General features: G+C 46.5%; 2 protein-coding genes across 11 annotated transcripts in view; one reads left to right on the top strand and one right to left on the bottom strand.

Moving 5' to 3' along the window:
* The window catches only part of SLC25A13 (solute carrier family 25 member 13), a 110107-nt gene extending 106934 nt beyond the window's left edge, over window positions 1-3173 (top strand). For all 4 annotated transcript variants that reach the window (XM_077303648.1, XM_077303647.1, XM_077303650.1 and 1 more), the window contains 3 exons: window positions 521-679; window positions 789-879; window positions 1894-3173. In XM_077303648.1, coding sequence (XP_077159763.1) covers window positions 521-679; window positions 789-879; window positions 1894-2077 — 434 coding nt within the window. In that variant the 3' untranslated portion in view covers window positions 2078-3173. The remainder of the gene's footprint in view (window positions 1-520; window positions 680-788; window positions 880-1893) is intronic.
* A 4808-nt stretch (window positions 3174-7981) lies between these two features.
* Window positions 7982-14217, bottom strand: part of DYNC1I1 (dynein cytoplasmic 1 intermediate chain 1) — a 222370-nt gene continuing 216134 nt past the window's right edge. For all 7 annotated transcript variants that reach the window (XM_077303653.1, XM_077303652.1, XM_077303655.1 and 4 more), the window contains one exon: window positions 7982-8817. In XM_077303653.1, coding sequence (XP_077159768.1) covers window positions 8707-8817 — 111 coding nt within the window. In that variant the 3' untranslated portion in view covers window positions 7982-8706. The remainder of the gene's footprint in view (window positions 8818-14217) is intronic.

Genomic DNA, 14217 nt, shown 5'->3' with positions numbered 1-14217 from the left:
AGTGACCCCGTAGGGTTTTCAAGGCAAGAAATGTTCAGAGGTGGGTTGCCACTGCCTGTCTCTGCATCACAACCCTGGTATTCTTTGGAGGTTTCCCATCCATTTACTAGCCAGGACCAACCCTGCTTCACCTCCCAGATCTGACGAGATTGGGCTAGTCCTGGACTATCCAGATGAGGGGAACCGTACTGAAGTTCTTTCCTCCTGAATTGGCGCTTGCGTTTTCTAATGCTGGTGTTCCCCAGAACTAATACCATAGTTGGGGGCCTTTCCCAAACTGCAGCATCTTCAGAAACATCATGGAACTTCTTGCTTAAGTTGGCTTGTAATGGCTGTTCTTAAATTCTTGGGTGTTATGTATTCCCCCCTCCCCCCATGTTCTAATCTGATAGTTGTGGTGGGGTGAGGCAGCATACTTTGTTTTACGTAAATCTCTCTTTAGTTGTAAGCTAATTGTTTCAAATGCTGGCTCTTCTGCAATACCCCCATGTGTTCAAAGCCTCCCCTCTCCTTCTTTCAGGTATGCCTGCAGCATCCTTGGTCACCCCTGCAGATGTCATCAAAACAAGGCTCCAGGTGGCAGCCCGTGCTGGACAGACGACCTACAGCGGAGTCATCGATTGCTTTGGCAAGATCCTACGGGAGGAAGGGCCACGGGCTTTTTGGAAAGGGGCAGGAGGTAACTCTTAAGCGCCTTGCAGTCTGCCTCGATGACCAGGGGGTGGAGGAGTTGTGTGTAGGCCTTGTGTGTTAATGTTGCTTGTGGTGTTCTCCTTTGCCCTTTCAAGCTCGTGTGTTTCGCTCTTCTCCTCAATTTGGAGTGACCTTGTTGACCTATGAGCTGTTACAGCGGTGGTTTTATATCGACTTCGGAGGAGTGTAAGTATGCAAAGGCAGACCATCCCGGCTCTGGGTTGTCACTGTTATTGCTTTCTTGAAAGATTCTGCGACTGCATTTCAGGTGATTTGGATATGTAGATGTATCTGATCATTTTCCACATGCAGCCGTAAGCCTTAGAAGGGGAATCATTAAATTGCTAAGGGAAGAGAGCTGCAAACAGTACAGTAATGAAATAGTTGCTGCAGCTGATGCCATTAACTTACCTGTCGGATTGGTGAGACTGTTGCCATGCATTGGATGGGAACATGACTAAAGGATTTACTTCACAGATGTCTCTTACGCCTTCTAAGATTTATGTATCCATCTGCCTACAATACCCGTGCTTAAAGCAAACACCTCTCACGCAGAAACACTCTGGATGAGTAGCAAAGCAATTTATTGTGGCCTCACGAGCTGTCCCATTGGGTGCTGCTGGGGATGCCCCCCCACTAGGTGTCCCTAGGCAATTAACCCCAGGTGCCAAAGGGTGGTAAGCAGCATACCTGGCCCCATCATCTGGGTTAGGGACTTGTTTACTGGCTTGGTTTACCTAGCCCCTGAAGGAGGGAGGAGGGGAGTGTACACACTTGTCAGCTTCACTACCACCAGACACTCCCCTTCCCCAGTTGCACCATAGAGGTTGCACACGCCTGAGTGTGAGCACTCCTGGTGGGGGATGAGCCCGGCCTTCCTCCCTGCTCTGCCCAATGAGGGAGGAAGAGCAGACAGTCACCTGATCTGGCACCATGAGGCTCCCCACCCGCCCCGTCCACAGCAGTGGTGCCTCCTCTCTTGTTTAAATTCACACACCCAACTTTGGCGCAGCGGCAGAATGTAAATGCATCCAGATAGCAGCTGGCCTAGGGTGCTTAAGATCCTTGGGCCACCTCTGCAGCCTTCTGTAGATTATCTGAATTCCCCCAGTGTTACAAGGATCAAAGCAGTGTGATAATTTATTTATTTATTTATTTATTATTACTTTTTAATAACCTGTTTTGTTTTAAACATTACAGAAAACCAGCAGGATCGGAACCTGTCCCGAAATCAAGGATTACTCTACCTGCACCTAACCCTGACCACGTAGGGGGCTACAAACTGGCTGTTGCCACGTTTGCAGGGATTGAGAACAAATTTGGACTTTACTTGCCTCGATTTAAGCCCTCATCGTCTACCTCACGGGCGACGTCTGTAGTTTGATCCTAAATCGGTTTTTACCCAAAGCTGAGGAAAAGAGCTATTCGTCAATCAATATTTCATACTATTTGCTTTTCATGAGTCGAGATCATCTGCATTGCAGTTCCTTCCCTCTTCTTCCCCTTTATGTGTAAATACAGGGCCTTGTGCTTTCCCTGTCAGATCACTGTGAAATTCTTGCTAAAGTAGTCGGGTTTCTCCTTTCTGTTTTTTCTCTCTTTTTTGGTTTGGGCCGATGAATGTAATTTGATTACTTGCACCCACCTTAGATCATGAATGCACTTGACACTAGTGCAGGTCAGGCATTCACACGTAATGGTTTTTCCCTGGGGGAGATTGGTGGTGGGCACGCAGAGAGGGCTGTGAAACAGGACCCACACAACCAAAGCAAGAGGGCTTCTCTGCCGTTGTGGCTGCATCCTGAGTATTACACAGTGTCGTTTAAATATGTATTTCTACAGAGATCATGGTGCTAGGTGCAGAATGATATAGACCATGTGTTGTCTGTACTGTAGACTTCACGAGTACAAGAAGTTTACGACACTGCCACTGTTGCTACATTCGACACATGTATACATGCACAAGTTCAGTCCCTGGATTGTATTATGCGGCATTTGCGGGGAACATGTTCTTGTAACAGAAACCAGATCGAAAAATGTTTAGCAATTACGTTCTGTTTCTGGGGCACGGAGAGGCAGAAGTATTGTTTTTCCATAGGCTGTGCACTTTATGGAATAACTTAGGAGCATCTCATTACGCACACAACGACATTTGGAAACCAGGGCCATGATCCATCAAACAGCATAGCTGTACCTTTCTCCATTATTTTCCAGTACCGTGTGCTCCAGGACTCTTGCTCCAGTGAGCAGAGAATGACTCCAAGGAGCCTAATTGGACCTGCTGATATTTGGATTCCTCTGTTGTGTCGCGCATTTAGACTAATTGCTGCTTGTTAAAATAAATGCAATAGAGAAATCCATGCACTGTATCAATATTACCTGCCTTAACTGCCAGCTTGTAAAGGGCGGGGCTGGGGGGGAATGGTGTGAAAATTCTTATTAACTTTGTTGAATTAAAAAGGAGATTTTTTTTAAAAAATTACCAGAATAAAATATTTTGCTTATTTTTGTGACATGCAGAGGTTAGCAGAATATAAGTTAATGGAGATAGAAACTGTTCTCAAATTAATGCCAAAGTAGCATGCACTTTTATGTCTGCCTGTGCATATGCCCAGTCTGTCATTGAGGGATGAGGATGGAATCTTATGCACAAAGCCTGTTCTCATGCAACTCTTTGCACATTGCCAGCACTTTCAGCTATATTTGCATTATCTTTTTTGTGGTTTCTGTGTTTGCCACCAAACAGTCCAAAGCAGCCGTGAGTGAAGAGAGGCACCAATGGGGAGAATGATCTGGAGAAGCAGCACTGAGGACTTGAATGGCTTTTCCCAGCACCATTTTCCTGACCTAAACTAAACCTCACCCACAGACTGTGTAGCAGCTTTGATGGCAGGGTCCGTTTAGATCAGGAAACTGGTGCTCAAGGAAGTTAAACAGCCGTTTTCCCTCAGCAGCTTCCCTGATGTGGTTTGCACACCATCTTCCATTGCAGTTTTGGACACTTAAGTTCCCACCATCTTGTCTAGTTTTGAGGTAAATCAGAACTTTAAAAAAATGTGTTGTCCCTATCCATGGAAACTGAACATGAGCAGTAACACTCAATATTGCAAGAGAACATCAAACCAACCTCCATAACTCGTCATTATGAACATGCCCACAAACTCCTTTCCTTGACCTCTCTCTCATTAGAGACCTTTCATTAGGTGATATACTGAACACTGAATATTTTTGTTTACCCAGGCCCTTTTTAATGATACCCCTATTGCATGTCTTCCAAGATTAATATTTTGGTGTTTTGCAAAGCTGCTCTCAGAAGAGAAACAGGATGACTCAGAGCCTTGAGGCCATCTGATTCTGTGGCCTCCAGCGTTCTCTTCTAGCTACATCAATAATGGGCAGAAGTCATTGCTCACTCTCGGCACCTGTAGCAGGTTCCTGGAAAAGGGTTGAAGGGATGTTCCTTGATTAACAAAGCCCAGCTGCCTCTAGCCTATGATGAGATCTCCTATGAAACTTGAATCCTATTGCCACAGGATGGGTGTAGGTTGTGATACTGTCTTAAATAATACCACAGACAAAACCGGTGGCCATGATGACCTCGGTGTATTATATGTAAACACATGACATATAGTGGCAGGCCACCGATCCTTCGCATGCAGTATTCTATGTCCCCTGGTGGTAATTCAGCCAGAGAAAAGTCTTTCCTGCTAACTGAGATCCTTTAAATTGAGATGGGCGATGACTGAAGTTAGAGCCTTCTGTGTAGCCAAGCTTGGACCCAGCCACTAAGCTGTGCATGTCACTGAAGAATACCAGTTGCTTGCGATTTAGAATCATAGAGTTGGAAGGGACCTCCAGGGTCATCTAGTTCTAGTCCAACCCCCTGCACAATGCAGGAATTCACAACTACCTGCCTACCCATGATGACCCCAGTTTCATGCCCAAGTGATACCTCCACCAAACATCTCCAGAATCCAGCCTGGCCTGGAGGAAATTCACCTAACCACAGCAGCAATTAGCAATTCCCCAGGTATGCAAGGAAGGGCCACTGGCACACCCTTTTCTGCCCACCCATTCATAATCTGCCTCAGTTCATAAAATAGCACTTGTCAGATGTCTATCCAGCCTCTGCTTAAAAACTTCCAAAGAAGGAAGAATGGAATGCCATTGTATTTTGTAGTGGTGCTGCTGGGGCAGTGTTGTAGCCTACAGCTGCTAGCTGTGTTATCCTTTGCACAAACCTTACCTCTGCCACAAGTTCACTAGGTGACCCATGGCAGGTAATTGTTATTTGAAGCCCGGAACTATAGAAGGAGGCGAGGATGGAAACTAATGCTGGCCTAGATTGTGAGTTAACATAGGGGAAGTGTGCGTGCAAAATGTTTATCACTTAGAAACCCCAGGTGCTGCGGGATCAATGCTATGGACATGTGCAAACACATTTTAAGGCCAGAAACATTTGGGCAGACTTGCAACCTTTCCGGCTTTGTGTACCTCCTGGGACATACGTGCGTTCAGCTCTTCAGTTCTGATTAAGGCCAGCGTTGGGGAAAAAACCAGCTCAAAAGCACTTCTTCAGAAACGCAAGCATCATTTTGTTGGTTGAAACATTTAGCTGTGCTGCTTACGCTGAGAACAGATTGTAAATCTAATGATTATACATAATAAATTATGGAATAGTTTAGAAATAAGTAAACCTCAAGACACTTTCATTATAGAACTCTCTGGGGAGGTTAAACACAGCAAATAACCCAGAAACAGCACTTGAACAAATTGTGTTTTTAACCACTCACAATGTGTGCTTGATCAAGTATTCCTGTACTGCCGTGAAAGCCAGCACTGCAGCTTTGTCAGGAATACACGGAGGCCGCTGGAGGAACTTGGTGTTTGGTAACGGAGAAGGACGTGGCTATATACTTTCCCCCTCTCTGGTGATCTATGTGGCATTGCAGTCCAGTTGTCTACATTCAGCACATCATAAAATCCCGTCCATCTTAAAAATGGGCTGCTGTGTATGCATCACAGACGACACAGTCTGGGTCTGGGGACTTCATGCGATGTCCTGTGTGTGCTGTAGGTTCTCAATTCCTGTATGTGTGGTTCCTGGTTCAGATCATGATGGTGGTCGTGGGGTGGGGGCTTCAGTCTCTCCCCTCATGCTTTGTTGACCTGCAGTTGTCCTGAAGAGTGCTGGATCATGTTGGGTCAGGAGGATGTGAGGGTAAAACTGAAAACATTTCTCTGTGGGCACCACCTTCATGTGGAAGTACTGCAGTGTGGGGACACCACGCTCGACCTGCAAACCCTGTAATGTGTGGAGAGCAAAGCCACACAACATTTCCCATCTCTTTGTCCTTGTGGAGAGCTCTGCAAACTCTTGGGGCCTTCTGGAGCAGCTTAGGCCCACTAAGCCACTGGGGTCTTCAGCAAGCTCCTCAATTCCAGCCCTCAAAGGGATGCATTGTGCAGTGCCCTTCCACTGACTGAGACTGCTGGAATCAGTCCAAGGAGATGCTTGGTTGACCACCTCAAGGGCTGCAGTCACCCAAACAAGGAAAGGGCATCTGGCCAGCTCCAGCCAGGTTTGCAGACACTCCTGACTACCCAGTTACACAAGTAGGGTGTTTTTTTTGTTTTGTTTTTTAAACCCCACAATAATCCCACATGTGCATGCAAAACATCTCTCGGCAACAGCAAACACCCATATGGCAATATAGGCCAGCCCCCCCCCCCAAAGTGGGCTACAGGTGTTTTCTGTGCACTGCTGCTGTTCTAGCCCCTCCCCCACTGGAGCAGCAGCCTGTACATGCATTCCTACCTCACAATGACTCTCCCCATCTTTTTTTCTTGGGGGGGGGGGAGGGCAACGGTTCCTCTAGGCCTGTCAGGAGGAAGATGGGTGTTGCCCAGAGAGAGAGGAGCTCCTCTTCAGTGGTTGCTATGAAGGGGCCAGTTGACCCTGTTCTTGATAGGCACATTACATAAATGACCTTAAAACACAGACACAAGCTTGGCATTTTTGTTGAACTCTTGCGTGGCAAGAAGAAATGGGGCATGCAGTTAAATATGGGCGCCATTGTGGAATTATTCATTCATTTCATTTATTGTATGTCTTACCCACCACTCTTGGCACACCAGCTCATGGTAGGTTACAATACAAAAAGTCTCATAACAAAAACCCCAGTAAAAAACCCATTAAAACCATGCAGAATAATACACAGAAAAAAACCCAATATGGTGGAAAAATAATCCTACCTCCCATGGAAAGCCTGCCACCCAGGCAGCAGGAGGCTGTGTCAAGAAAACCATCACCCAAGATAGGCAAGGGTGGCATACTTCCTGATCGGGGCAGGGTGGGCAACTAGATCTTCCTCCTACATTGGCCTCAACTGAGAGCCAGTATGGTGTAGTGGTTAGGAGTGTGGACTTCTAATCTGGCGAGCCGGGTTTGATTCCCCACTCCCCCACATGAAGCCAGCTGGGTGACCTTGGGCTCACCACAGCACTGATAAAGCTGTTCTGACCGAGCAGGAATACCAGGGCTCTCTCAGCCTCACCTCCCTCACAGGGTGTCTGTTGTGCAGAGAGGAAAGGGAAGGTAACTGTAAGCCGTTTTGAGACTCCTTTGGTTAGAGAAAAGCGGCATATAAGGACTAACTCTTCTTCTTCTTCTTCTTGTTCTTGTTCTTGTTCTTGTTCTTGTTCTTCTTCTTCTTCTTGTTCTTCTTCTTCTTCTTCTTCTTCTTCTTCTTCTTCTGTAAACCTGGCGGAAGGGCTTATGTGTTCCGTTTGCACCTGTACAAAAGGGCTGGGGGTGAGGGTATAGGAACTGCCTCTGCCCTGGGCCCCTAACCCCTAGGTATGCCACGGTCATGAGAAAGCAGCCATTGTCATTTGTTTTCACCGTGTGGAGTGACGCAGAACGCTCCCCATCACGTCCAAGGTTTAGGTTCTGTGTTGTTTCCAAAGGCTTGTAAAGGGAATAAAACCGGCCTTTGGCACTTTGGAGAGATTTCACTTTAAGGACATTTTAACACAAACGTACGATGAGCGTGGAGACGGTGGTGTCCTGCCTGGCCAAAGCGTGGAATAATTGTCATTTGGAATCCTTAATCCAGATGGCCACAGAAGGGTTGCGATGGAGTTTTGGGGCCTGACTGGTGTCAGACCTGAGAGCTGCACTCGTGCTTATAGACGAATGTCAGGGACCCAGCTGTATGTGAAATATAGCTCAAGTACTGAGAAATAATAGGCATTTTTATAAAAACAAAAACCAAAAAAACCCAACAACAACACAAGTTCTATTTAATGCAGCCAGCCTTTTACAGATTGCATTTTAGTACAAAGTGACATCCTGTAATTGTTATTTGGAACTCGACATAACCTCGACAGGCATGCGGAGACAATGCCGCTTGCTCGTTATGCACATGCTCGAGGATCATTTATTTTAATGCTTTCCAATAAATACATTCCATGCAGCACACCGCAATAAATAAGGAGCAGCAACGTCCACACAGCACATCCATTCATAATGCAAGTCACCATGTGAAACACCACATCTAACGTCTTTTGCCCAGTCCCGCTTTGCGAAGCCCACCACATCTGCACCCAATCAAATCGGGCTTCATCTGGAGTTAATAGGCCTCTGCCAAGGAGTGCTAAGGAGCCCCAGTTTCTCCGGGGGTTGCTAGCGAGTCACTGCAGCTACTGCAAGGAGTTAAAAAGCAAGCACTAAACCCACGGCGGCCGGGCTTGTCTTCTGGTCCCCAACTCAAACCCCTCCCCCTCCCCCCCAAAAATAAAACCCCATGAAGCATGTAAAGGCTCTGGATATTTTCAGCCTGCTTGAAGCACCGTGCAATTTATATGGAGGAATCAGCACTCTAACTCTGGCACGAACACTGGCATGGAAAGCCACAACTATACCGACCTGACACCGAACAATGGCGTGCTCAACCCAGGGCACGTGCCCGTCTGGGATGAACGGGGGAGAGGTCACAGCCTCAGTCTTGTCTAGGCAGCTATTTCCACGGTGCCTTCTTCTTCGCTGTCAGCTCGGTTGGCCCGGATTTCCACCAGCGTCCGGGCAAACCGGGACCACTCGTCGCTGTGCGGTATGGCAAGCTGCAAGAATTAAATGGACAACCGGGTCAATAGAGAGCGGCTGAGGGTGTTCTTCAATCTCGGCATCATTGGACAGCAGCAGCCCCATGCAAAGTTCAGTGCTTTTGCCTCATTTAAATCCAGCCTCGGACGCAGGCTGGCGGAGCACCAAGAACCTCTTTACACCCTTCAATAGAGATGCCAACTCTACCGGCCATGGTTCCCCAATGGGGCACCCACTGGGTTTTTCAGGCAAGTAAGCAAGGACATTGGTCTGGAGGGCTTGTGGCTGGCAGGTGGCTGGCACCAATCACAGGTGCATGGCATGGGAGATGGGTAAGCTGTGAGCTGCATTCCTCATGCCCGTCTCAGGAATCCAGGTGGTTGTCAGGAGGCAACAAGCAAACTAGCCATGGAGAAGAGAGAGGACAATCGCCACGGCAGCCTGGGCATAGAGCAACCTGGCTGCATTCAGCTTGTGGTTGCTTTCCTTTTTTCCATGACCGTTTTGCTTTCCCCCAGGAGCTTTGGCAGTCTCATGGTCATGTGTGAGCTGCTGTTCCTCATGTTGATGAAAGAGCACAAGATGGCAGAGAGGGAAGTCCCTGCTTCTTCTTACTCCAGACATACAAGGTCTGGATGAGGTTTAGCAGTGGTAGGGAGAGACATGCCCAGAAGTCCTCTGATAGGTTGTAGTTCTGCATTTTGCTCAGGCTAGGCCGATCTCACCAGATCTCAGAAGCTAAGTAGGGTCAGTCCTGGCTAGCAGTTGGATGTGAGCCCCCCCCCCCCCCCCAAGGAAGATCAGGTTGTGACGTGGAGTCAGGCAATGGCAAGCCACCTCGGAATGTCTCATGCCTTGAAACCCCCTACAGGGCTGACTCAAGTCAGCTATGACCTGATGGCACTTCCCACCACCAGTTCGATACCTGGAACTTATAGCTGCACTCAATGAAGTGGTGCACAGGACATACAATAGAGATGTGGCTCTTCTGGTGCATGGTCATTGTCATGATGGTCCTTCGCAAGTCCTGTGACCCTGCATTGTCCTCTGAAAACTTTATGCAACTTTTACCCACCTGATGTCAGTTTTTGCTAGCTTTTTTTTTTATTATTCTGTTTCATTTATGTGAAATAAATTGCAGGTACCAAAAAGAGTATAATAAAAATGCTAAGCATCTCTGGAACAGAGCAAATAGATGTTATACAACTGAGGAGAACTTTCCTCCCATAACTCAAAATTGAAAATTCTTGTAACACCCCCCCCATACACACACCTTCTTCCCCCCCATCAAAATAGGACAAAAGTATTCTCGAAACAGATTTTCCCACCTCAAATGTGTTTTAGCGATATCATGTGGCAATCCCTACCGTCCATTCTAGCTGAATCCAATGTTGCAATTTTTGAAAGATAATGCAAAATAAGATTGGTTCAATCACCTAAAACCCTGAATGGCTTCCTCTGCGTACATTTTCACAAAGTCAGGCACTAGAAACATGAATGCAAATTAGCCATGCACATTTTTACAGCTCTGTAATCGCTCTCTAGATACATGTAAGAGAAAGGAACTGTTTAAAGACATTGTGTGGTGACACAAGGGTGGGGGAAAGCAACTATTTCAAGACACGGAGCAGCATAACTGGGTGCAGCTAATGTGCCATAGGCAGAGATTAATCCAGTGTATCTTACAAAATCAAAGACATAATCCTTCTAAAAAATTACCCATTGCAACTTGTTCATTAAACATCTACCTGCTCATCCCAAATTAAGGCAGCAATGTCTCAGCCACACTTCCAATGGCCTGTATGAACTCCTCAATTGGTACAAAGCAAACTCTGATTGGCGCATGAAGCATTATGAAATCATGAGGGGAGGGCTGGGCTACACTAGTTTGGGGGTATTGTCCATTAAGAGTGCCTCATCAGATATGATGGTTTCTTTTGGGAAACCCAACATATTGGCTTGGGTCCTCTCTAGTATTCCCGCTGGTGCAACCTTTGCATCCACCCAATGAGATTTCCTGCCTCCCCCATATCATGGCAGCCTGAAATGCCCCAAGAGATCTCACCCCTTACAGAGAGGGAACCTCCCAGGAACAGGATTTTGGTGGGAAACCCCATATTAATACGGGAGCTCAAAGCCCCTGAAGAACATTCCATAGTGCAAAAAAAGACTGTCTAGGAAGGAGACTGTGACTCTGAAAGATTCTAACTTCTTCTGGGAACACTTTTGAAGAAGAAGCTGGTGCTCATTTCACGATCAGGCATCTCCTGCAAGAGGCATGAATAAGTTATCTTTCTGCACTTCAGTCCCCTGCATGCTGACATCAAATTCCTGATGTGACCACTGCATTTGAGAGCTGTAGAAAAATGTACCGAGTACAAACTGATGCCTTTTGTGTGTGATGATGATCTGTATGCCTGTCCCCATTCTGTGGGGTCAAACCCGGCTGTTCTCATCTGAAGAAACGGGTCTGGAATAGTCACAGTGGAAAACCATATTATCATCTGCAGGACCTCTGGCTATTTTTCTATCACTGTTGACAAGAGTCAGGGATAGCCTCACTATGACCCACAGAGATACCGTAGCTTCAGGAAATAAGATTCCAGAGAGGGTGTCTTTCACTTTCCATCTCTCTTTCTCTCTCTTTCTCTCTCTTTCTCTCTCTCTCTCTCGCTCTCTCTCTCTCAATCACTTGGCAAAAGAGAACCCAGCAAGACGGCATTTTGATTTTCCACATCAGACACCCAACTATCTAAATGCCAGCAATGCTTTCATGTCTGTTTCCTCGTCTTCTTCATGAAGGAAGCCTTCCTACTGAAGTCCAAGAGTGTGGCTTTCCTAAAATTCTTATTCTGGTGTTCTCTTCCCATCTATATTCCATTATAAATTATGCCTGGCTTCAAGAGAGCTAGTTAAAAAAAAAAAAGATTTTGAAAAGCCGGCTAATTAAGGACAGCAAAAAAGACTTTGGGTTTCTTTTAGTTGGGTTTCTCCGACAGCGTCAGTGAGGCAAATGGGTTATAATGACTAAGACGAGGCTACCAAATAAGTACCACGTGTGGTTGATCAGCATCCTTGTAATCTTCCAATTTAACAGGAGGGTTTTAGAAGATCCTATCTCGGGAGAGTGTTCTCTGCTAGTGTACTGGAAGCTCTGCTACATGCCACCCCAAGGGTTGCCTGCACTGCCCAAGGAAACCAAAGCTGTACTGAAGGGAGATTTGTTGTAAACAGTTTTTCATGAAATGGGTCCTGTGTGGACACATTTATGAAACTGCTGCACAAAAGCCGTTATTTGAGTCAGCCAAAGAGGAAATATTGTATGCAGATCTTTTTTTTAACCCCCGACTGAAGCACCAGGCTCAGTTCTTCACAGAGCGCAGAGAATATCAACCCTATAAAGAAAACTTTCCAAATTACTAATCGTTGGGAGTTTTAATTTTCCTTCAGGGGTCCGTTCCTGTTTCACTGATGCCAGAAAATATTTTGCCACTAAGTATGAAAGGAGGAACGAGCAAGTAATTTAAAAAAAAAGGAGGGGGGAAGCAAGCATATGCTATTATTATATATGTGTACCTATTCTGGCTTTGATCCTGCGGTGGTATCAAAACTCCTTCATTATTTTTCTTTATATATAGCCTGAAAAACTCTTGTGTTTTTCCAAGCAACTCCCAATGCCACCCACATGGCTGGAGACAAAGTGGGAGGTAAAATGGAAGGAAAGGGCCACCAAAGTAACCAAAAAGCACCCCTTTCACATAGCTGTAGTCCCACTGTACTTAACTCTTCAGAGAACTTGCATCCTTGTTAACAATGGATGAAACCACCGGCCAAGGGTTGAAGCCAGCAAACGGCATGCAGATGATTTTAATCAGCTCTGTATATATATTGGTGTGCTTAATTGAAGGGGTGGAATACCACAGACAGCCTAAATACTGTCTCTGTTCAATGCACAGCAGGTATCGTAGGAATTGTACATGTCACCCTTCTATAAAGTTCATTTGTGGGTTTTCATCTGGATTAACTTCGGCTATGAAGTACTTCCCTGCAGAGTTCCAAGGGAGTTAAACAGATTGGGCTAGTCGTTATACTAGTGAAAAATTGAGAACCGTTCCCTCATCCTTCTTCACAAGTCTAAAACAAAATGAACAGAGTTTAATAGGGAAGACACTCTTCAAACTAAGGGCTAAAAACTGGGGGGGGGGGTCCACTAATCCAGAGGACATGCACAAAACCAACCAAATGGCCTTCGCATTATATTGCAAAATGTTTTAACACTCTCACCACCAATGGCTGGATCCAGACTAAAATTTCCATAACCAGAATTGGACACAGCAGCCCACTGATCTCCACAAAATCCTCGCGCAGGGGGGGGGGGTGAGGTTAGGGAACACTGAGGCATGCCATAAGGGGAGAGTCTGCAGGGGGAATCAGTGGAAATGGCCAGTTCAGACTGGATCTAACCCAAAGTCCCGCTACCTGAGCTTTGCAGGACCTCTGGAACGGTTAAACTACCCAAAGGGTGCAGACAAGTGGTCAGTGGGGAAAGGATTAATCTCTCCTGGCTTTTCTGAGGCCACAAATAGACGATACAGCAGCCCTGAGAACAAGCCTCGGATGCTGCAACTATGGCGACTCAGAATTTCTTTTGCTTTAAAACTGCTGTGGAGGGCCTGGATACTGCTTAGGGTTGCAGCTTTTCTTAGGTGGGGGGGGGGGGGAGAGAATCAAGAGCCCCACCCCCTGCAATGAAATGGCTGCACAGTCTAGTTGGGCTCTGGTATAAACATTCCTCTCCTAAAGTGGCTTCTCTTTGGACCACACAGAACGTGTCAGTGTTTAGGCTGTCAGATCCCTCCCGGCACTGGCGGGGGATGGGTGGGAGTTAACACTAAAACCCCTCTTTTGCCACAAAATTTTTGCCCACTCAGAAGATGCCAGCATGATGATGTCACTTCCTGTGTGATGCCAGCAATGCGATCTCGGCCTTCTTTTTTCTACTAGCAAGTAGAATGCAAGTATGCATTGCTGGGGGCAACCTAGAGTACTTATACCAGCTCCCCATCTACACACAGGGATTTCAAGGAGCATAAGGTCATCCACTGAGGATTAATGAAAGTTAACAAGGAGAGGAGGATTATTCCCACAATTTTAATCCAGAGGGACAAATCTTTTACTGTTCAGGGTCAGGATCAATTCACACATGCACACATGCACACACCAATAAAAAACATGTAGAGAATCACTTGTGAACCTTGCTTGAGACCCATCTTGGTATAGTGGTTAGGAGCGCCAGCTTCTAATCTGGCAAGCCAGGTTTGATTCCCCGCTCCCCCACATGCAGCCAGCTGGTTGACCTTGATGAAGCTGTTCTGACCGAGCAGTAATATCAGGGCCTTCTCAGCCTCACCAGCCTC

The sequence above is a fragment of the Paroedura picta genome, chromosome 11 (genome assembly GCF_049243985.1).
Source record: "Paroedura picta isolate Pp20150507F chromosome 11, Ppicta_v3.0, whole genome shotgun sequence".
Lineage (NCBI taxonomy): Eukaryota > Metazoa > Chordata > Lepidosauria > Squamata > Gekkonidae > Paroedura > Paroedura picta.
Note: the sequence above shows the minus strand (reverse complement) of the source record. Positions and strands in the feature narration are given on the sequence as shown.